Source organism: Neltuma alba, unplaced genomic scaffold (genome assembly GCF_004799145.2).
Source record: "Neltuma alba isolate B1F8T4 unplaced genomic scaffold, ASM479914v2 tig00011322_pilon, whole genome shotgun sequence".
Classification (NCBI taxonomy): Eukaryota; Viridiplantae; Streptophyta; class Magnoliopsida; order Fabales; family Fabaceae; genus Neltuma; species Neltuma alba.
In genome coordinates this window covers 335,208-358,815 of record NW_021636029.1, presented here as the reverse complement: position 1 = coordinate 358,815, position 23,608 = coordinate 335,208, and the positions used below count along the sequence as shown (strand labels likewise).

General features: G+C 33.5%; 2 protein-coding genes across 2 annotated transcripts; both read left to right on the top strand.

The window, feature by feature from the left end:
- Positions 1–882: 882 nt before the first annotated feature.
- Positions 883–3,369, top strand: LOC114711860 (flavonoid 3'-monooxygenase). The gene is made up of 2 exons (XM_028896287.1): positions 883–1,849; positions 2,501–3,369. The coding sequence occupies exons 1-2, from the start codon at positions 950–952 to the stop codon at positions 3,128–3,130; spliced, it is 1,530 nt and encodes a 509-aa protein (XP_028752120.1). The 5' UTR covers positions 883–949; the 3' UTR covers positions 3,131–3,369.
- Positions 3,370–10,905: 7,536 nt separating this feature from the next.
- Positions 10,906–20,892, top strand: LOC114711915 (flavonoid 3'-monooxygenase-like). The gene is made up of 3 exons (XM_028896346.1): positions 10,906–11,680; positions 13,575–13,614; positions 20,091–20,892. The coding sequence occupies exons 1-3, from the start codon at positions 10,979–10,981 to the stop codon at positions 20,684–20,686; spliced, it is 1,338 nt and encodes a 445-aa protein (XP_028752179.1). The 5' UTR covers positions 10,906–10,978; the 3' UTR covers positions 20,687–20,892.
- Positions 20,893–23,608: the final 2,716 nt, after the last annotated feature.

Here is a 23,608-nt window from a genome sequence, read left to right as displayed (position 1 = left end):
TCTCCAAATTTATTTCAAACTCTGTGCATGTATAAGTAAGGGCCTCCGAATCGAAAAGATGGATCCTCCATTAATTATTTTGTCCTGAGTAATGATTACACCTAACGTTCATGGTCTGATTTCTTTGCCCACTATCTGAGCGTGAGTAGTGAAAGACCCAGAATTTCCATTTTGAGGCTTCTTCCCATACATCCTTTATTCTCTGCATTATCCAGAGCCGTCCAATGAGATAAGCATTATATTCAGTAATTAATTAAAGGAGACAAAGACCTCATCAATGAAATGCCCCTTCCCATCTCTGCAGACAATTCCCACTGCAGCATCCAAATCTTTCCTCCTGAAACCAGCGTCAATGCACATTGATTTAAACCCCTTGCAGGTTAAAATCACACTCATAGGCATTAGCATCAGCACCTTCAAAAATAGCAATGCATCTATACTTCCAAATCCACCAGCAAATACCTGAGAAAAGAGCAATCTGCTGTTCATCTGGTCTATCAGCACCAGATAGCCAATTTTCAAGCCACCAGTCAAACCTAGATCCTCCAATTCCCTCAAACTTCAGAGAAAGTGGAGATCCAAACCGAGCATCAAAGCTTTGCCAAGGGCCACAAAAAGAGCAAATGCTCCGCTTTACTTCTTTTTAAATTTATAAGATACCAATCCACTTTATTTTTCAAACTTATAATTTTTTTTAAAATCATCCTATTGATTACACTGTGCACCAAGCACTAATAACTGATTTGATTTAAAGTATCTGAGCCATGCGGAGCTTTTTGATGTTGATCTTGTAATGCAAAAACACGAGGTGAAATGATCAAAATAAAAAAGCTTTTACTTATATTATATTGCCCGGATAATTGGTGATCCAATGCCACTGAGTCTACCTTGCTGTCTATAAAATGCCTTCCTCAACCATGAAAACTTCGCATCACAAACCCCAAGACGGATGGCAATGAACTTGGCACCATGGCTAGCCATCTTTATTCCCTTCCTCTTCTTCCTCCTCCTCTTCCGCAATTTCCGCTGCTGCCGATATAACCTGCCGCCTGGACCAAAACCATGGCCTATCATCGGAAACCTCAACCTCATAGGCCCTGTTCCTCACCGCTCCTTTTATAAACTCTGCAAAAAATACGGACCCATCGTGCATCTCAAGTTCGGCTTCAAAGACGTCGTCGTCGTATCCTCCGCCGACGTCGCTAAAGCCTTCCTCAAAACTCACGGAAACACCTTCTCGTCCCGGCCCAAAATCACCGCCGGAAAGTACACAGCCTACGATTACTCTGATATTCTCTGGGCCCCCTACGGCCCTCACTGGCGCCAAGCCCGTAAGATATGCCTCACGACACTATTATCTCAGAAAAAAATAGCATCCAGCGAGTATATAAGAAAGGAAGAGGTGAAAAGTATGTTGAACGAACTTTTCATTTCTTCGGGTAAACCCATATTAGTGAAAGATTACTTGTATAGTTTAAACCTGAATATTATAAGTCGCCTGGTGTTGGGGAAGAAGTACGTGGAGAAGGGTCAAGGTGGGATTGTTAGCTGGGAAGAGTTCAGGCACCTGGTGGATGAGTTTTTCTTTCTTAATAATGGGTTTGCGAATATCGGGGAAGTGTTCCCTTTGATCAATTTCTTGGACTTGCAGGGTTATATAAAGAGAATGAAGGATTTTGGTGTGAAATTTGATAGGTTTCTGGAGCATGTGTTGGATGAACACGAAGAGAGAGCAAAAGGGGTTGAGGATTATGTGGCCAGAGACATGGTGGATGTTCTTTTGCAGCTTGCTGAAGATCCCTCACCTGAGGTCAAGCTTCAAAGGCACAGTATCAAAGCATTAACTCAGGTATATATGCGTATGTACAATTCTGCTTATTTCTGCTTTATTTTTCTCTAATATATTCTTAGGTGTAGTCGATTTCAACGTACTAAAATATTTTTCTAGGGAATTCAGTTCTGGTTTAACTTTATCCTTCATATATTAAAAATGGTCAATTTCACCCTTTTGTTAACATCCTTCCTTTTAAAAAGTTGCAGCACGTAATACTACCTCCCCTCCCCTATTAAATATAAAAACTAGTTAGAGATTTAATTTAGTTATAAATATAAGATATCAATCCATTTTGTTTTTTATATTTATTCATTTGTCTCAAAATAGTTTTGATAGTGATTGCATGTTATAGAATTTTCATTCCAACACAGTATTTTAGGAAAAATAGTACTCATTTATTACAAATATTTTACTAATTTCTCAATATTCATAAATTAGTTCTCTAGCTTTTATATTAAGAACCAGAAGCATGAAGGATTTTAGAATAAGCCATTTCGAGTATCTTAACTAAGAAGAAAAATGAAGAGATATGCATATTTATGATTAAACCCAACAGGGACACACAGAAGTTAAACAATATATATGAAGTGAATTATCGTGAAAAACAAATATAAATTTTCACAGAAAGTTAATAACATGTTTTGTATGGTTTTATATATTTCTCAGGACCTTTTAATGGCTTCAACAGATACCGCAATAATAACTATAGAATGGGTTATGTCTGAGCTGTTGAAAAACCCAGAAATCTTAAGGAAAGCCACAGAGGAGTTAGACAGAGTGATTGGAAGAGACAGATGGGTGGAAGAGAGAGACTTAGTCAATTTGCCTTATATTGAAGCCATTAACAAAGAATCAATGAGATTGCACCCTGCAGCGTCCTTGTTGCCTCCAAGGGTTGCCACAAATGGTGACTCTAAAGTTGTAGGGTATGACATCCCAGAAGGAACCCAACTGATCGTCAACGCGTGGGCTATTGGCAGAGATCCTACAATTTGGGACAACCCTAATGAGTTTTGCCCAGAAAGGTTCATAGGTAAGGATACTGATGTGACAGGGAACCACTTTGAGTTATTGCCATTTGGAGCTGGAAAAAGGATCTGCCCTGGTTATCCTCTTGCTCTTAAGGTCATTCTTGTGAGCTTGGCAAATTTGGTGCATGGATTTTCGTGGAACTTGCCGGATCATATGAAGGAAACGGACCTAAACATGGAGGAAACCTATAGGCTTACAAGTCTCAGAAAACAACCACTTGAAGCCGTTTTAAGACCTAGACTTTCATCTCATCTTTATCTCTAGCTAGTGATAATATATGCGTGTGTAAGGAAAATAACATCTAAGGACTAGTGATACCCATTATTTTCCTTATTATATAATCACTCAATGGATCGTAAGGTTTGCAATTTTATTATGAATGGAGATTGTGTTTCGATTAAGCAGTTGGATGGCTCTTAGACTATAACTTTTAAGCCGTGATCTTCTAAACCCAACATTCCATGCAAGATTCAAATATTAAATACATCATAAATTGCTTATAATTCAGCTTAATTATGCTTGATGCGATCAAATGATCAAAAAGCTTTTAGTTATTGTATATTGCCCTCACGAACGATGATCCAGCAACTTTATATATTAGCTTTAATTTGCCAGCAAGGTTAGATTGAAGTAATGAAAATTTCAAGCGAGCGCTAGTTATGCATATATTACCTCATGTATTTAATATAAAAAACTAGTTTAACATTTTATTTCATTGTAAATATAAAACTTTAATACATTTTATTTCTCATATTTATTTATTTTTCACAAGGTAGCTAGTCTTTATAATAGTTGTATATGTTAAATGTTTCATTAAATGATCATTCTAGCAAATACATATGATTAGTAAGGATATTCTAAAAAAAATAACACTTATTTATTACAAATAACTTACTTAATAAATTTTTTTAATATACTCAAATTAATCAACTAATTTTTATATTAAGGACAAGTAGTATTACTTTCTAAGAGGCAAACAATTAACAAGATAAGAAGCAGTTGACTGGGATTCAAGGCTTTAGTTTAATGTGAAAAGCTGGGACAGAGATTTCTTAAATTTTATTTAAAAAAATATCCATTTCTTAGAATGCATTGGATTACAGGCCGAGTCAAGATTTCTAGAAGAAGTGGCGGAAATTATCAAGTAAAGTATCTCTTTTGTCCTAAAAGTAAGGGGATTAATAACTAATATATAAAAATTAAAAAAATTAATTTATTTATTTATGTATTCAAAATAAATATGTATTAATTTTCTTAAAATACCTAATTCAATCATTATCCACGTTATTAAAAACTCTCATTAACATATGCAATCAATAGTATGGGGAAAAATGTATAAATTTATGAACAAAATGGATTAAAATCTTATATTTAGAATCAAATGAAACCATTTTACTAGGTCCTATTATATTTAGGAAAGGAAAAATATGGAGTAAAATGAACCTGTTGACTTATTATGTAAAATTAAATATATATATATAAAATATTATTTTACACAAACAATTATATATACATATATATTATTAAAAACTAAAATTATACTATATGATAATTTTAATCATAACTATTTTAATGAAAAAATATTTTTTAAATATTTTTTTATAATGATTTATTTTTTTAAAAAATATTTTTAATATGATTTGAATTTCTAACGACACTAATTTTGAATTTTAAATCATAAATAATTTTTTATAAATATTTTTTAAATTTATTTTTAATTAACATTGATAAGATATACAATTTAATGATATATGTATTATATTACATTATATTATATTATCTATATTTGTTTTATATATTTGAAGAAAATCATTTACAATTAGTCAAAAAATCTTGTTATTCAAAAAATAACTACTATAATAAAATCTAATAAATTATTCTATATAAAAAATTAAATGATTTGAATAGATTATGATACACAATATTCTCCTACTTATATATACATCCTATGTAATTTATTTTCTTAAAATTCTTTGTATATACTATTTGTTTTTGTATTAAAGAACAAAATCAATCTATATCATAGGTATTAATTATATATCGTGATTAAATTTTATTGTTTAATGATTGAAATTCAAAATTCAATTCAATATTAATTTGCATTCATATAAATTTATTAAATCATTTTGAATTTCTATCATACATTATATATTTCAATATATTTTACATATGATAAAATTATTTTTTTCTTATATCAGTTTGTATAAGAAAGTTATTAATATTCTTATTATATTTTTTTAATTATTATTAATAATCAAGAGGAATTTATTTTAACAAAATATAAATAAGTTTTCTAAGAAATTGTCTTTCTATTTTCAATATATAGATAATGATAACATGAATGACGACGATATCATTATTAACACCAACTCCATAAGTATATCAATTTATTTTATAATTAAAAATGTTTTAAAAGCATTATATTCTTAATTGTTATTATATAATTTTTGTAAGATTATAATTTAAAATAAAAAAATTTAAAATTAGTGACGGATTAGCAACGAAATTGCGACCGAATAGAATTAGTGACAAAAACTTCTATGACAAACAATTTAGCGACGGAAATTTCTGACAGAAAAAATTTCCGTTGCTAAATTCCGTCTTCTGACAAAATTTAGTGACAGACAAAAATTCCGTCGCTAATCCGTCAAAAAAATTAGTGACGGAATTTGTTTCTATCGCAAATTCCGTTAGAAATTAGCAACGAAATTTGTTTCTGTCGCAAATTCCGTCACTAATCAGCTGTTTTTTTTTTGTAGTGTTCTCAAGGATCTTTTGATGGTTGCGATAGATAAGTCAGCAGCAGTTATAGAATAGGCAATGTGAGAGCTGTTGAAAAACTCAAAACTCATGAGGAAGGCCACAGAAGAGTTAGACAGAGTGATCAGAAGAGAAAGATGAGTTGAAGAGAAGGTTAGAGTATGACATCCCAACTAATAGTCAACGCGTGGGCTATTGGCAAAGACCCTGCAACACGGGATGACTCTAATGAGTTTTACCCAGAGAGGTTCATACACAGGTAATTAAGGATATTGATGTGAATGGAGATCACTCTTGAGTTATTGCCATTTGGAACCGAAAGAAGAATGTGGCCTTGTAGTTATCATCTTGCCCTTAAAGTCGTTCTGGTGAGCTTGGCAAATTTGTGGACCTCGCAGGATCACATGAAGGAGGCAGACCTGAACTTGGAGGAAATTAAACTTGAAGCTGTGATTAAGCCTAGACTTTCATCTCATCTTTATCTCTGGCTAGTGATTATATGTATATATACGTGAGGAAAATAACATTTATGGACTCATGATACTATCCAATAAAATATTATGAAAATTACTAAATTATTTTAAACTATTTATATTTATTGTTTTTCTTTTAACTAATTTATCTTACTAATAAATTGATATATAATCTAATAATTCACAAAAAGTATTTTAGAGAGATCATATAATATATATTATGATTAAGCAATTCAATAACTTTTTTAATCTGTCTAAATTAATAAACTAGTTTTTATATCAAGAACAACACGTACTACATATTAATGATGACAATGAAAAACCTTAATTATTATTATTTTAAATTAAAGTACAAGTTCTACCTATTATTTTCCTTAGTTAATTATGTATGGCGAGGTTTGCATATTATGCATGAACATTGTGTTTCAGGTGCGCATGGTTGGGGTAGGATCTCGATTAAGCAATGAAAAACGTACTTCCTCGCTCATTCAGGTTTGTTGCTTGCACGGAAACAGCAAAGGGCAGGTCCAAATTGCTTTGGGCTTGCGGCTTATAGGTGGATCCCACTCTAAGACCAACGCATTAGCAAGCGCCTGCGTGCCAGATTTGGGGTGGTGCTTAGAATTCAAAAAGGCTTTTAAAAAAATTGTTCACCTAAATTAAGATATAATTTTTCTTATAAAACTATTTTTAAAATTATGATTTCGTTTCACTCAAATGCCCATTTTAAAACAAATACTCCGTTTTTTCCCCTCTCTTTATTTTTGATTTTTTCAAATTATTTCAGTCTTATTTAAACAAATACCTTTGGGAAAAAGACAGAAAAATGCACCTTTAACTTCAGAAGCCCAAAAACGTCCGCTGAATTCAAGAAATCTCATTTTGGTACCATGAGACCAAATTGGGATTATTATGTGAAAGGAAAAGACCAAATTGCCCTTCATTTTAAATATTATTTTTAAAATATCACAGCCCCTACTGGCTGGCCGGTCATCGGACCTCCGGCGGCGGCGGTCACCGGAGCTCCGGCGACCAGCAGACAATTGGTCACCGGAGCTCCGTCAGTCAGAATTTTTTTTTTTTAATTTTTACAACTTCAATATAACGGTTAACAACTTTTGTAATGCGATTAACAACTTCAGTATAGCAATTAACAACAGCTTTTCTGGGAAATTCAACAAACTCCGGCGACCGGAAATAATTTTTTTGAAAATTTTTACAACATCAATATAATGATTAACAACTTTGTAATGCGATTAACAACTTCAGTATAGCAATTAACAACAGCTTTTCTGGGAAATTCAACAAACTCCGGCGACCGGAAACAATTTTTTTGAAAATTTTTACAACATCAATATAACCGTTAACAACTTTTGTAACGCCATTAACAACTTCAGTATAGCAATTAACAACAGGTTTTCTGGGAAATTCAACAAACTCCGGCGACCGGAAATAATTTTTTTGAAAATTTTTACAACTTCAATATAGCGGTTAACAACTTTTGTAACCCTATTAACAACTTCAGTATAGCGATTAACAAAAGGTTTTTGTTAATCGCTATACTGAAGTTGTTAATAGGGTTACAAAAGTTGTTAACCGCTATATTGAAGTTGTAAAAATTTTCAAAAAAATTATTTCCGGTCGCCGGAGTTTGTTGAATTTCCCAGAAAACCTGTTGTTAATTGCTATATTGAAGTTGTTAATGGCGTTACAAAAGTTGTTAACGGTTATATTGATGTTGTAAAAATTTTCAAAAAAATTGTTTCCGGTCGCCGGAGTTTGTTGAATTTCCCAGAAAAGCTGTTGTTAATTGCTATACTGAAGTTGTTAATCGCATTACAAAAGTTGTTAATCATTATATTGAAGTTGTAAAAATTTTCAAAAAAAAAAAATTCCAACCGACGGAGCTCCGGTAACCAATTGTCGGCTGGTCGCCGGAGGTCCGGTGACCTGCCGGCCAGTAGGGGCTATGATATTTTAAAAATAATATTTAAAATGAAGGGCAATTTGGTCTTTTCCTTTCACATAATAATCCCAATTTGGTCTCATGGTACCAAAATGGGATTTCTTGAATTCAACGAATGTTTTTGGGCTTCTAAAGTTAAAGGTGCATTTTTCTGTCTTTTTTCCAATACCTTTTGCTTATTTTGCGGGTAATTAATTAGCTTTGGCATGTGGCTATCAGGCTATGCATTCACGGGCACATTATGAGCACGCACACAAACAAAACTGTTTTGTCCCAAATGGCATTGATTAATGGTCCTGTGAAAGATATTTTTCTACAGAGCAAAGTCTGGTTGCCTTTTGCTTTATTATATGTTCGCCCTATTCTTTTCCTTCAAGTTTTGCATCTATGAGACTTTAATCGAATTGTTGTAATTTAATTTGTTTGTTGTATATTGGCTCAAAATCATGCTAAACTTTTTTAGATAAAACTATAATGATGCAGATTTCTTACTTTTTACTTTTTAACTAGGACTAGAGGTAACATAAATTTCGTAGAAAGCTAATAACAGGTTTTGTATGGCTATATATTCCTCAAGGACCTTTTTATGGCTACAATAGATAGCACAATAGTAACTATATAATGAGCAATGTCAGAGATGTTGAAAAACCCAGAAATCATGAGGAAGGCATCGGAAGAGACATGCAGTTGGGTTAAATTAGTAATAATTAGTTTGACATTCAATTTGATTCTAAATATAAGATTCTAAGTCACGTTGTTTATCATATTTGTCTATTTTTTTAAGTTAGTCCTAGGAGTAGTTATATATGTTAAATATTTCATCAAATAGTAGTTCTAATTAATACATATAATTAGTAATGATATTTTAAATAAAACAACGCCTATTTATTTTAAATTAATCAATTAACTTTTATATTAAAGACCAGTAGTAAATTTTTTCTTCCCTCCATTCCCCTCAACCAATCAAACTCATATTAACTGCTAGATCACACTTTTTTTAATTATTTAGCATTATTTGAATGTGTTGTTTCTTCTATTTGCCTCTGAATTTTATGCTTTAATTTTTATTTCTGATGAGAATAGCTTTAATACATTGCATGTTTTACATTTGAGGTTTTTGGTTGCCGTACGTAATGGATTGATGATATAGAGCAACATACATATGAGGAATTTGGATTTGTTTGAATGATTATTGATGCTCTGTTTCTGGTGCCAACAATGAATTAGAATTAATTAGGCTTTGGTGGGGGTTCGGTGAGAATATGGTTAAATTAGTGTATATTTTAACTTAATTACAAGTTCGAACCAATAAGATAAAGTCCAGAATAGTGAATGCAAGTTGCTGTACTGGGAATGTGTAGAATGAGTCGACATCATTTGAAAAAGAAACAGATATGAGGGCGAATTTTGATCAGAGAGAGAGAGAGAGAAATTAAATTGAAGGGCACGTGTTAATGGTGATATTCATGAAATGAATTATGATGATTATTATTGCTGAAGATAGAGAAATGGAAGATTTTTTTTGGCCAAAGATACAGAAATGGAAGATGAGCAACACCAGCAGGAAAATTAGCTACGTCCTCCTCTTTCCATCGCCACGTGTGGCTCGTTCCGTGGTTTGATGAGAGATGATGTTTTGATGGGGTGCCATCTGTCCATCATCATCTTCTTTAACCTGTGGCTCCCCCCCCCCCGGGTCATCTCGTTAAAATTTTCTACTTACTAACCGACTGAAATACGTCAAATTTAGCATAGAAATGAGATAACTAATTGAAAAAATAGCAAATAAAAACCTACCAATATATAAAATTATGATTTGAGACTCTCAATTTGAAAAATAGCAAATAAAGACCTGATTCCATATTACAAATATAAGATCTTAGTGAAGTGTCTTAAATGCCCCTCAGCCAAGTTGTGATTTGGTCTACTAAAGTTATCATTTGCTAAAGTGAACTTGTCATTTCCCATAGTCAACTTGTCATTTGGCATACCCTCAGCCAAGTTGTAATTTGATCTATTAAAATTGTCATTCATTAAAGTGAACTTGTCATTTCTCATAGTCAATTTGTCATTTGGCATATTTGAGTCGTGATTTCAAACATTTCACTAAGATTTCATATTTACAATATAAGACCGGATTTTTATTTGCTATTTTTCAAATTGAGGATCCCAAATCATAATTTTACATATTGGGAGTCTTTATTTACCATTTTTCCTAACTAATTTAGCGATATTAAAAAATTAGTTAAGTTGGTTATTTGTACATTGATCTCTTTAAATTATCTTCTTTCAATTATATGCATTGAATGATTACAATTGTCTTTTGGTAGAAACTTTTTATAATTAATAGAAATATTTTGAAAAATATAAAAAAATAGATTGAGGTTTTATATTTAACACAGGAGGTAGTGTACATTAATTTTTAGGGTAAAAGTACAGCCAGCATTTCAATCTATTTTTTTAGGTGCATCCAGCACCCTGAAAATAAATTTAAGAAAATAAATTAGGATGCTAGTTGAACCTTTACCCTAATTTTTATGCTCAGTTTATTTTAAATATTTTTTTTCTAATAACGTTGAATTGTTTTCTTCGTAAATCTCTGGGTTGAAATTTTTCCGAATAATATGAGGAGCAAAGACACGCATGGCGAGCTATATATAATGCCTTTCTCCGATTCTCAAACTTGCACACTTCCCATTACATCACAAACCCCACCGACTGATGGCAAAAAACTTGGCAACATGGCTAGCTATCTTTATCCCCTTCCTCCTCCTCCTCTTCCGGCAGTTTCGCCACCGCCGATTTAACCTGCCGCCCGGACCAAAACCATGGCCTATAATCGGGAACCTCAACCTCATAGGCTCTGTTCCTCACTCCTCCTTAAGTGCACTCTCCCAAAAATATGGACCCGTTATGCATCTCAGGCTAGGCTTAAAACACTTTGTCGTCGTATCCTCCGCCGGCGTTGCCGAAGCCTTCCTCAAAACCCACGGCCACACTTTCTCATCCAGACCAAAAGCCACCGCCGGAAAGTACGCAGCCTACAATTACTCCGATATTCTCTGGGCCCCTTACGGCCCACATTGGCGCCAAGCCCGCAAGATATGCTTCACACAATTATTATCTCAGAAGAGCATAGAATCCAGCGAGTACATCAGAAAGGAAGAGATGAAAACTATGCTGAAGGAACTGTTCATTTCTTCGGGCACGACCGTATTACTGAAGGATTACCTTTATAGTTTAAACCTGAATATTATAAGTCGCATGGTGTCGGGGAAGAAGTACGTGGAGAAGGGGCAAAGTGGCTTTGTGAGCTGGGAAGAGTTCAGAAAACTGGTGGATGAGTTTGTCTTGATCAATACTGGGGTTGCGAATATTGGGGATCTGATACCTTGGCTCAGTTTCTTGGACTTGCAGGGTTATATAAAGAGAACGAAGGATTTCAGTGTGAAGTTTGATAGGTTTCTGGAACATGTGTTAAATGAGCACGAAGAAAGAAGGAAAGGTGTTGAGAATTATGTGGCCAAGGACATGGTGGATTTGCTTTTAAAGCTCGCTGAAGATCCCACTCTTGAGGTCAAGCTTGAAAGGAACAGTGTCAAAGGAATAACTCAGGTAATTTTTCTCCTTTGTTTACCTCTTCAAATTTTTTATCGTCGTTTGTGTCAAACTTTAATAATTGGGTTTTGTTTCTTATATTTCTGAACATTTTGTTTATCTAAATTTATTTTTATTTTTTAGATGAAACTAATTAAGATAATTTAGATTTTTGCTCTTTTAAGCAGAGAAAAGAAACTTTTTTTTCATTATTATCTTAACACGTTCATATATTTTATTTATTTAATTGTTAGAAATTTTTAGGTTGATATCACAACCTTGTCATCAAACTAAATATTTATAAATATTTATATATGTGTGTGTGTCTGTGTATAAAATAAAGTTCAGGTTATCTGATCCTTGCATAACAAAATCCGTACCTTTTGTTTAGATTGGGATTAGCTCTGACGTGTGGCTATGCATTTTCAGAAACGAAAAATTCAAACTTTTATTTAATCAAGAGAAAATAAAGGAAAAATACCTGTTAAATTAAACAATAATTAAAAAAAATCATACTCACTACTCTTGTAATAATTTTTACAAGTTAAAATTTATCAAAATCTCTTATTTGTTTTTTTTAAAAAAATAATTTGGAGGTCCTTGTAGTTTTTATCAGTTTTGAATTAAGTCTCCGGGCTTTTTTTCCTTTTTATTAAGTTTTTAAATTTTTTGTGGTTAGATTTGTTAGTTCGTGCTGTTTAATAAAAACAAACCCAGTTAAAATTTCCGTTAGAAGCACAGCTCTGGAACATCTTCTTGATTTGAAAAATCATGTCGGTCTATCTCTTCCATCATATCCCAAGCTTAATTTGAAACCAAGCTCCCCACTCCATCTCTTCGTATAATATATATTTTTTATGTTAAAAAAATGGGGCTTTATCATGTCGCCTTCGATTGCCACAAATGGAAGCTTGGGAATGGAAGAAGAGTGACTGGAGCTTCATGCTTTTTTTGGTGACAGACTGGAGTTTCAATCTATAGAGAGAGAAAAATGCTTTCCACTATAATGTGTTTGGATAGAATCAAAACTATAATTTTAAAAGTATTTTTATAGTATACGAAGTAAATATATAAAAAAATTTATCTTAATTTATAAAAAAAACTTTTGAGAAGCAGTAACTTTTGGCTTATCAGGAAAAATACATTACCCTGTAGATGAATTCCTCACGTCGTTTTTCACTTCAAACAATATTAAAAAAGCCACAAAAAAAATCATGTTGTTATGAAAAGGTTTGTCTTCTTTTTTCTTTTTCTTTTTTTAAGTAAACAATATGAGTTCAACTTCAACCCTTCACAAAACGCTTCGTACACTTGGCTGCAAATAATTTTAAAATTTTTTGACATACTGAATCTCTAAGTTTGAAACTTGGAGGTTGATGGTACAGCCAGGAATGCGATGCTTTCGGGGCACGTAATTTTAACAGCAATCGTCACAATTCCAATCACTGACCTGTGAAAATTACTACCTTCCTCGTTAAATATAAAAACTAGTTGAGATCAGGAAGATAGCAGGGAAGGAGAAGATATTGAGAACTCAATAGAGAGAGAAAAAAAACCCATAAGGACTGGATTCAAAACTGATGAAAGCTAGAAACACCTCCAAATTAATTTTTCCTTTTTTTTTTAAAAGTTAACTGGTTTTTTTTATTTTATTTTCTCCTTAATCAATTACATGTATTGATCTTGCTCTTGTCGTCCCACGTGATGATGTGAAAGAGATATTATCTTTCCAGTCTCTGTCTGGACTGCAGTTGTCAGTTTGCATGTAGTCTAAAATTTATGCCAAAGACAAAGGCTTCGACTTAATTGGATAGTAATACATGCAGAGCATTATTGGGAAAAACAAATATTTACGTGCTAACAAAATGTTAATATATAACATGATTTGTATATGTGCCTATATATCTCTCAGGACCTTTTGATAGGTGCGATAGATACCTCAGCAGCAACTATAGAATGGGCAGTGTCGGCGTTATTGAAAAACCCAGAAATCATGAGGAAGGCCACAGAAGAGTTAGACAGAGTGATCGGAAGAGACAGATGGGTTGAAGAGAAGGACATAGTGAACTTGCCTTACATTGAAGCCATTACCAAAGAAATAATGAGATTGCACCCGGTAGCATCGTTGTTGCCTCCGACGACGTCAGCCATAGACGGCGACTCCAAAGTTGTAGGGTATGACATCCCAAAAGGGACCCAAGTGATCGTCAATGTGTGGGCTATTGGAAGAGACCCTGCAATTTGGGACAACCCTAATGAGTTCTACCCGGAGAGGTTCATAGGTAAGAATATTGATGTGACAGGACACCACTTTGAGTTATTGCCATTTGGGGCTGGAAGAAGGATCTGCCCTGGTTATCCTCTTGCTCTTAAAGTCGTCCATGTAAGCTTGGCCAATTTGGTGCATGGCTTTTCATGGAGCTTGCCGGAGCATATGAAGAAGGAGGACCTGAACATGGAAGAGAATTGCAGGCTTAGTAACATGAGAAAACAACCACTTGAAGCTGTTATTAGGCCTAGGCTTTCATCTCATCTCTATTCCCCGTGATTTTGTGTGTCCGCTTGTGGAAAAACTACCCTCTACCGTATTGATAAGGAACAAGTGGTTGTTAAAATTTAACTATAACTTATTTCTTATAAATAGGTCAGGAAGTAGGTGGCAATATCTAAGGTTTCAAAGAGTGTGTGTGTGTGTAATAATAAACAGTGTGTTTGGGGTGTGGGGTTGGCAAGGAGGAAATGGACAGAAGCCTTCGCAGAGAGGGAGGGAGAGAGGCAAAGGAAGAAGTTGCCAGCTCGACGTCGGTGTGTCTTCTCTGCAGATTAGGCCATCAACTAATGGTCCAGATTAAGAGAGTGTTTGGGTAAGAATAAAACTATGATTTCAAAAATGCTTTTACGGTATACGTAGTAAATATATAGAAGAGTTTGTCTCAATTTACAAAAAAATGCTTTTAAAAAGTGATTATAGAGTGTTCCAAACACCCCAAAAATGATAAAGTAGATGGCTGAGATTCCACCTGTGAAAAAAGGACGTAGCTTGGAGCTATATGGAGACAAGCTTGACTCTGATTGATTGATGCTCCACCGTTGCTGTTGTCCGCTTATACTCCTCCGGTCCTTAATATAAGGCCCATTTAACTAATTTGATTAGATTAAAGAAGTTAGTTAATTATAAAAAAAGTGACACATTTTTCCTAAAATACCATAATCATCTTTCTTAATACCCCCTCTCCCTCTTCTACTTAATTATGGTTGAGAGAATATCTATAGGGGTAATCTAGAGAAAATTGATAAATATGAGAAATGGGTCTTATATTTAGAACCAAAACCAACTCAAAAATTGGGTCCTATATTAAGGACAGGAGGAGTACTATTTTTGCTATATATATATATATATGAATAAATCTCTCTCTCCCCCTCTCCCTCTCTCTCTCTCTCTCGCGGTCCCTTTCCACATTCAGCACATATATTTTTCTTCTTCAAAGCTAACGACATGTTTGGCTGAAAAACAAAATGATAGTGACCCCCTTGTCATACCTAGCATAGCAGCGGATTGTTTGACCCCAAAAAAAAATGTGGGGAAAACTACCCAAAAGTACCCCGGGGGATATTAAAGAACATGAATTTGTAAAATGACCCAAAAAACCAAGGCTTAATTTATTAAAAAAAATGCAAATAGAAAGGATACACTTGCCCATTTAATTCTTAGATGATAAATGCATGATGAAGTATATGGATAAAGCTATAAGATTTAAGCTCTTAAAGTATAAATATTTAAATGTAATTTATTTGATCTTTGCTAAAAGTCTAACTTGTTTGGAATGACGACTTGAACTTTTAAAAGCAATTTTTTAATTGTGATTTATGAAATATGAAGTAAGTTTGTGATGAGAATTTTATCTAACTCCTAACAAATGGGGGAAATCATAATCATAAATTAAATGATTTGCTGTCATTTTAAAAATAAATCTTCAACATGAACAAAATTGTGCGGATAAGCGGAAGCGAAACTCACCCACAAAAAACAAGGTTCAGACTTAGAGCCTGTTTGGTTAAGCGGTAGGATCTCAAATAAGCCCGTTTAAATTCAAATAAGTGCTTATGAAGCATGTTTAGGGTGTTTGGATTATTTTTATAGAATCCTAATGAGTCGTGATTTTAACCTTCCACTGCACTTTTAGAATAAGCAAAAAGAGGTAGCTTACGCGTTTGAAAAATCCCGATGAATCTTCGATAACTAAATTTTCTCCAATCTACCCCTCATCTAATGGTAATTATTTTAATTTTAAAAAAAAACACAATATGAAACTGTTTTTCTTTTAATTTTATCTAAAAGACATTTTTTAAAAAAATCAGATAACGGATGACATATGATTGAAACAACGCAATCAAATATTCAAGTAATATTCTAACTCGAGGAGCATTGTTAAATTAAGAAAATAATGATGACAAATAATTTTTCAGCTTATTTTTATATTTATTATTGTTATTTTTTCTAAAATGATATCTCTGCATTTACTCTTCCAAAAATCTCTTTTTAAATATTATCTCCATATATTTTACCTACAATTTTTCAACCTAAACGGCTAAACCACTTCAAATTTTCTCTTAAAAGGCCGTCATCTCGCCTTCTTGGATCAATCAAGCAATCAAAAGGTATGTTTTCTTCTTTATTTGTTCACTTTCTTTATGCAAGTCAGAATTCACTCATCTTATTCTCACAAATTTACAATTTTGAATCCTCACGATGCCTCTTGTGAATGACCGCCTTGAATACTTGTGATTGTTTCTTGATTCCTTTTTCTTATATGGGGTCTTTTATTTAATATTTGTACTACACATAAATTTTGTAAGTGATTTTAAATTATAATAATTTTAAAATAAAAATAATATTTAAATATTCGTGTCATTTATTAAATTATATTTAATAAAATTTATCATTAAATATAATAATTATGAAAATGTAAACAACTTTATTAATTTCATATCCTTTTTAGTAATTATACACCCAAAAGTGATTTTAATAAATGAAAACCAAACATAATTACAATTCTTAAAATCACTTATAAAAAAAATATCCAAACAGAAATCACTATTAACCAGTGTCACTTATAAAACTCACGATTATCTAAAGTCACAGTTGTTCACCGCTAATCCAAACGGGCACTTAGCGGACCGGCTTTTGATACCATGTGAACTTCTCTTGCTCGCAGCCCATCCGAACAACATTGACAATATAGAATGAACAATCTGAATATGGAAAAATGACAGAGCCCATGTTTACATAGGCTCATCTGTCCTATATAACTAACTGTAAGCCTTTACAGTTGAAAATGTCCTAACTGACCAACTGCCAAATCTTTCTAGTATGTACTCTTGCTCTCTTTACATCATTATGTTATCCTCGGAAATATCTGACAAAATTATCGGACTTCTAAGAATATCAAGTCATCGGTTCCCTCTGGTCCGGTGAGTGAGTCCAATCACCAAATGGTTAATTGGATTACGTTTTGTGTTTGTATATTCTTGAAAGAGTTTCGTAGAATTGTTTTATAGAACGAGTTTTTCTAATAGTTATTAACAGCACTTTCAAGAAGCATGTTAAAACTGGGTCGTCAAAGGTTTTTTTATGTTTGGGCGGTGGGGATGGCAATGACTACTTATAATTAAATTGAAATATTGGTTGAGCTGGGCAGTCTTTGTGATATTTGAGTGTCTGGATTAACCATGGAAGATTAACTTCGTGTTATACGAAGCAAACATATATATATATATATATATATATATAAGGAGTTTTGTTTTGATAAATCACAAAAAACTTTTTTTTTCCCCAATTGATCCAAACGTCTCTTTTGGATCACTCGTGTTGTAAAACCAAAGCTACTAATGAATGAATTCTTTTGTCTTTTGGGCATAACATCAAATTTGAAGAGAACGTTAGAGAACGTTAGAGTCTGAAAGCAATAGACTGACTGAAAGTGGAAGATAAAAGAAAGGAACATATCTTCATCAACCAGTTGAGCATTTGGGAATGGGAGTGATATAGTTGTTTTCATTGTGCTCTCTAGGAAAGCCCGGATTATAGGACTATAGCACATACATCTTCTTTGATCAAACTCCAATTTTTTTATTTTGGAAAAAAAAAATCTAGCATGGAAACCCTCCACACTAACAGATGCAAGCTGAACAACAGCCTCAGCAATTTCTGATTGTGAAAGAGTTTTAATCAACTAAGGTTCATGATTAATTCTGAAATATCAATATTTTCCAACATAGACCCTTATCAGAGATTCAACAACCAATCTACAATTGGCATCTTTAACTCTGAAAGTTTTTCTACAGATGTTTGCTGTGTTGTTGATATCTTTGGAGAGAACTCAATTGACGTTGGACATATTGTTGACAAAGGGTAAAACTGAATAGTATGCACGTAAGGAATCACATATAAAGATTTAGGGGTGTTTGGGTATAAGTACAACCGTGGTTTTAAAAGAGTTTCTACAGTATATGAAGTAACTATTTAGAGAAATTTGCCTTGATCTAGGAAAAAATACTTTTAATAAGTAATTTTGAGATTACCCAAACACCTTTTAATTGGCACCGTATCATGTAATCAGGTTAAGATATTGAAGAATTATATCATGACCTTCAAAGAGCAATTGATTATTTGATTAAATGGAATAAAAAGGCATAGGACCACCAATCACAACCAAGAGAAGTATTCCGCGGATGTGATGTAAGCATTTTTGGGGGACCATTAGGATTAATTTCCACAACATTTAGAGGTTTATATTTTATTTTATTCGATTATTTGATAAAACTGGGAAGATGTTGCAAGTTTTAAACGGATCCCATCTGAGTCATTCTTCAAATTGTAAAAATTAATAAACTGGCCGGAAGATGCTAAGTTTTAAACGTGGTTTTCGTCAGCAATTTCAAAACTGTACGGGTCTAATTTTTTTAGTACTTTCTGTCTATATAATATCTTTCCTTCTGAGACAGGCTAACCATCACAGCCCCCTCCGACAGATGGAAATGGAGTTCGCATCATGGCCAGCAATCATTATCCCTTTCATCTTCTTCCTCCTCCTCTTCAGCCGTCTCCGCCGCCGCCGATATAACCTGCCTCCGGGACCAAAACCATGGCCTATCATCGGGAACCTCAACCTCATAGGCCCTGTTCCTCACTCCTCCTTATGTGCACTCTCCCAAAAATATGGACCCATTCTGCATCTCAAATTAGGCTTCAAAGACGTCGTCGTCGTATCCTCAGCCGATGTCGCTAAAGCCTTTCTCCAAACCCACGGAAACACCTTCTCATCCAGACCAAAAACCACCGCCGGAAAGTACACAGTCTACAATTACTCCGATATTCTCTGGGCCCCCTACGGCCCGCACAGGCGCCAGGCCCGCAAGATATCCTTCAAACAACTATTTTCTCAGAGAAGCATAGAATCCAGCGAGTATATCAGAAAGGAAGAGATGAAATGTATGTTGAACGAGCTTTTCATTTCTTCGGGCAAGCCCGTACTGCTGAGAGATTACCTTTATGCTTTAAACCTAAATATTATAAGTCGCACGGTTCTGGGCAAGAAGTACGTGGAGAAGGATCAGAGTGGATTTATCAGCTGGGAAGAGTTCAGAAGACTGGTGGATGAGTTTTTCTTGCTGAATTCGTTTGGGAATATTGGGGATCTGATCCCTTGGCTCAATTTCTTGGACTTGCAGGGTTACACAAAGAGAATGAAGGATTTTAGTGTGAAGTTTGATAGGTTTCTGGAGCATGTGTTGAATGAGCATGACGAGAGGAGAAAAGGGGTTGAAGATTATGCGGCCAAAGACATGGTGGATGTGCTTTTGCAGCTTGCTGAAGACCCCACTCTTGAGGTTAAACTTCAAAGGCACGTAGTCAAAGCATTAACTCAGGTACATACACCTGTGTATATTCAATTTCGAGTCTTTCTACTATATTTTTCTCTCTTTTTCTAATTTCTCTCTTCAAGTTATGTATCGTTTAAACCAAAGCTTAATAATTTCTTTTGTTCGTTATATCTGAATATGCTTTGTTTATCCCAGGATCATGACTACCTTTTGAGACAAAATTAAGACAATTTGGATTTTTTTACTTTCTTTTCGTTTTTATTTAATTGTTGGAAGCATAAGGTTTTCTAACTTTATCATGGGATTATCTCTGACGTGTTTGGTTAGAGCAAATAAATTCAATAAAACTTTTATCATTGCTAATAAAGCATACGGTAGATATATATAAATTCAACAGGATATACAGACATATAATAATTAAGCCATATGTACTGAACTATTCAGAAGAACAAATGTATACCTACGTAAAATAAGTTAATGACATATGCTTTGTATGCTTGTCAGGACCTTGTGATAGCTGCCATGGATACCTCCAACATAATTGTGGAATGGGCAATGTCTGAGCTATTGAAAAACCCAGAAATCTTAAGGAAGGCCACAGAAGAGTTGGAGAGAGTGATCGGCCGAGACAGATGGGTAGAAGAGAAAGACATAGTGAACTTGCCTTACATTGAAGCTATTTTCAAAGAAACAATGAGATTTCACCCTCCAGCACCTGTGTTGCCTCCGAAGACGTCATCCATAGATGGCGACTCCAAAGTTTTAGGGTATGACATCCCAAAGGGGACCCAAATTATCGTTAATGTGTGGGCTATTGGTAGAGATCCTGCAACATGGGACAACCCTAATGAGTTTTACCCGGAGAGGTTCATAGGTAAAGATATTGATGTAACAGGACACCACTTTGAGTTATTACCATTTGGGGCCGGAAGAAGGATCTGCCTTGGTTATCCTCTTGCACTTAAGGTTGTTCATGTAAGCTTGGCCAATTTGGTGCATGGCTTCTCATGGAGCCTGCCGGATCATATGAAGAAGGAGGACCTAAACATGGAGGAAATTCCTAGGCTTACTAGTGTCAGAAAACAACCACTTGAAGCTGTCATTAAGCCTAGACTTTCATCTCATGATCTTTACCTCTAATGATTATAGATAATAAGCAAGGAAAATAACGCTGTAAGGACTCATAATAAGATACCAAGTCAAATTAATGAGAACCTTATCAACTGGCGTCATTAACTTAGTGCAGGATAATGTTTCCATTTTATTTTATATATATACACTGTGTTTGGGGCGCACGTGTGTGCGCGTGCCAGGGACTGCTAGTATTACAAATGGAAAATTTTTAAGTGTGATCGGAGCATTGTCGTTTAGTTTCTTGATATTTGTGTATTGTAAAAGCATAAACGAATGAAAAATAATTAGTTGGTAGTATATTTTCTTGTGAATTAGTCATCCACTGGTCTGTTATAGAAGCTGAGGAGGGTTGGATTGGTAATACTGAGAATTTCCAACTCAATTCGATGAATACTATCTACTTATGAAAATAATTAATTAACTAACTGGATTAAATTGAATATTAATATTACTTGAAATTCCTCATCCTAAAACTTAAGAAATTGATTTAAGATTACTCTAAAACCATCAATACCCACTATAACTGCCATCTACACTCAATTGCCTTAGCTAATCTAGGGAAATAGAAATTGGTTGGAGAGTGTGCGGTGAAAAGAGAAGGAAAAGATAAGATATCTTTGGCTGTTTATTGGAAAATTTGTTAGATTCATGCCAAAAAGCATATCATATCTTCAGATATTATAATAAATGACGTCAACGTTGCTGTCTTATACAGCTTCCTCGAATTTTAAATGTAGGACAAAGTTATTACCTGTTGGAGATGATGTCATATTATTTCTTAGAATTTTGGTCAAAGAAATATTTGTTAGAATTAGTAATTCATTATTTAGCTTTATTAATCTATTCAAATTAGTTAAGTGGCTTTTATATTAAAAAAGAAAGGAACATTAAATTAGTTAACTAACAGTATTTGGCATCCAAAATTTTTACAACAAAAGGGAAAATTTTCCCAAAAAAATTATGAACATCCTATCACCCAAAAAGTCAACGGAAAAAAGAAGTGTCATCCATCCTCGCATAATTGCAAGTGGATCAACATCATTAGAACTCTCTGATGAGTTGTTAATATCTAATCCAGCTCATTATCTCACTTAAACAGCTCCATAAATGCATATCCTCTAAGCATTCGTTGATTTTATACATGTGTGTGCGCGCACGCGCACGTCGATACGTGAGATAAGGGTACGTAATACATTTAATTACGCCCTTTAATTAAATTAATTCTCCATAAGCGCACATGCAGAGACTGTTCCTTTGTCGACTAAGATTCTAATGAACCAATTATTGTGTTACATGGCTTTGGCCTCAATATGCATGATGTCATCGTGACTTTATTATATTAATCATCAGGTCATATATGTGTGTGTGTTTGTGTATCGTTACTCTCCATTTAGACGCAAGACATAGTCTATGGGAGTGTTTGGATAGAAACCAAACTATAGTTTCAGAAGTGTTTTTACGGTTTACGAAATAAATACATGGAAGAATTTGTTTCGTTTTGCGAAAAAATGTTTCTGAAACCATGATTTGGAGGTTGCCAAATACCCCCTATAAAGGCTTTGAATGAATTATCACATGACTGTGAATTGTTGGGGTTATTACTACCTCACGTTAGTTGGCTTATTTGAGTAGATTAAGAAAATTACTTAGATTAATTATTTATAATAACTAAATGTTGTCTTTCTTAAAATATCCTTGTTAATCATGTGTATCAATTATAATTACTATTTGATAAATTTTTAATATTTGCAATTACTATAAAAACTATCTTAAAAAAGAATAAATTTAAAAGACAAAGTGGATTGAAGTCTTTTATTTAAGACTAAATTGAATGTTAAACTAGCTCTTATATTAAAAATTAAAAGAAATAATATTATATCGGAGAAAGGAACGATATTTTTGGCATGGCACATATTTTCTGTCAAATTAATTTGATTACCCATAAATTAAATTTAGCACTACAGAGTTTAAATTAAGAATGGCAAAAAAAAAAAAACAGAGTAACAAAGAAGAAATTGATCAATTGAAAATCAATTCTCGCACATTAAATCCTTGTCCCACACACATATATAACTTGTCTTAGATACACACACAGACACAAGGAAGCGTTAGTCAAGATTGATCGATCCCATGAAACCCTTTAATCATTTTTTTTGTTTTCTGGCCAGCGAAACCCTTCAATTTTGTTCCTACGCCAGGTCAATAATGAGTGGTTCTAACTAAATTTATTTAACAATTTGCTTAATGTTATCATGAAAGTCCTCGGGGGATATTTTACTACGTACATTATTTCAAATTTGAAATAAACTCATCATTATTGTAATCAATAATCATATGACAAGTCAAATTAATTAAGATACAGCTGTCAGTGCAAAAGTTTATTTACTCTTAGACCACCACGTGTACAATGATACCATTATATTATTAATTAGGGTCAATACAATTTGGCCCTTAAGTTTGTTTATTTTGATTTTAATTCTTCAAAAGTTTTAAACCACAGGCTTTGGTTTTTTAAGTTTATTTCCATCTAAAACAATGATCCCTAAAATTTAATAAAAATACAGATCATTTTGTCCCTTGAATGATCAAAATTTGTAGTTGAAATTTGAGAGGTCAAAACTATAATGAGTACAAACTTAAAGACCAAAAATTATATTAACCCTATTAATTGATTAAAAAATCTTGATGTTCCAAATCCAATGAAAAGAAATCCAAAAATCTCTCGTTACTTTCCTTGCAAACTTTGTTTCTTTCTTCATTAATTCATTAAGCAACTTCAGTTCTTCGGGAAAAACTCATATATACACTCATTCTTGTATTATTTAATTTCCTTCAGGTTAATCCTTTAAGGTTGTTGCCATGTCAAATACATCATTGATTTCTCATATGCCAATAATTCTTTCCCATGACAATCACCAATCATCAAGT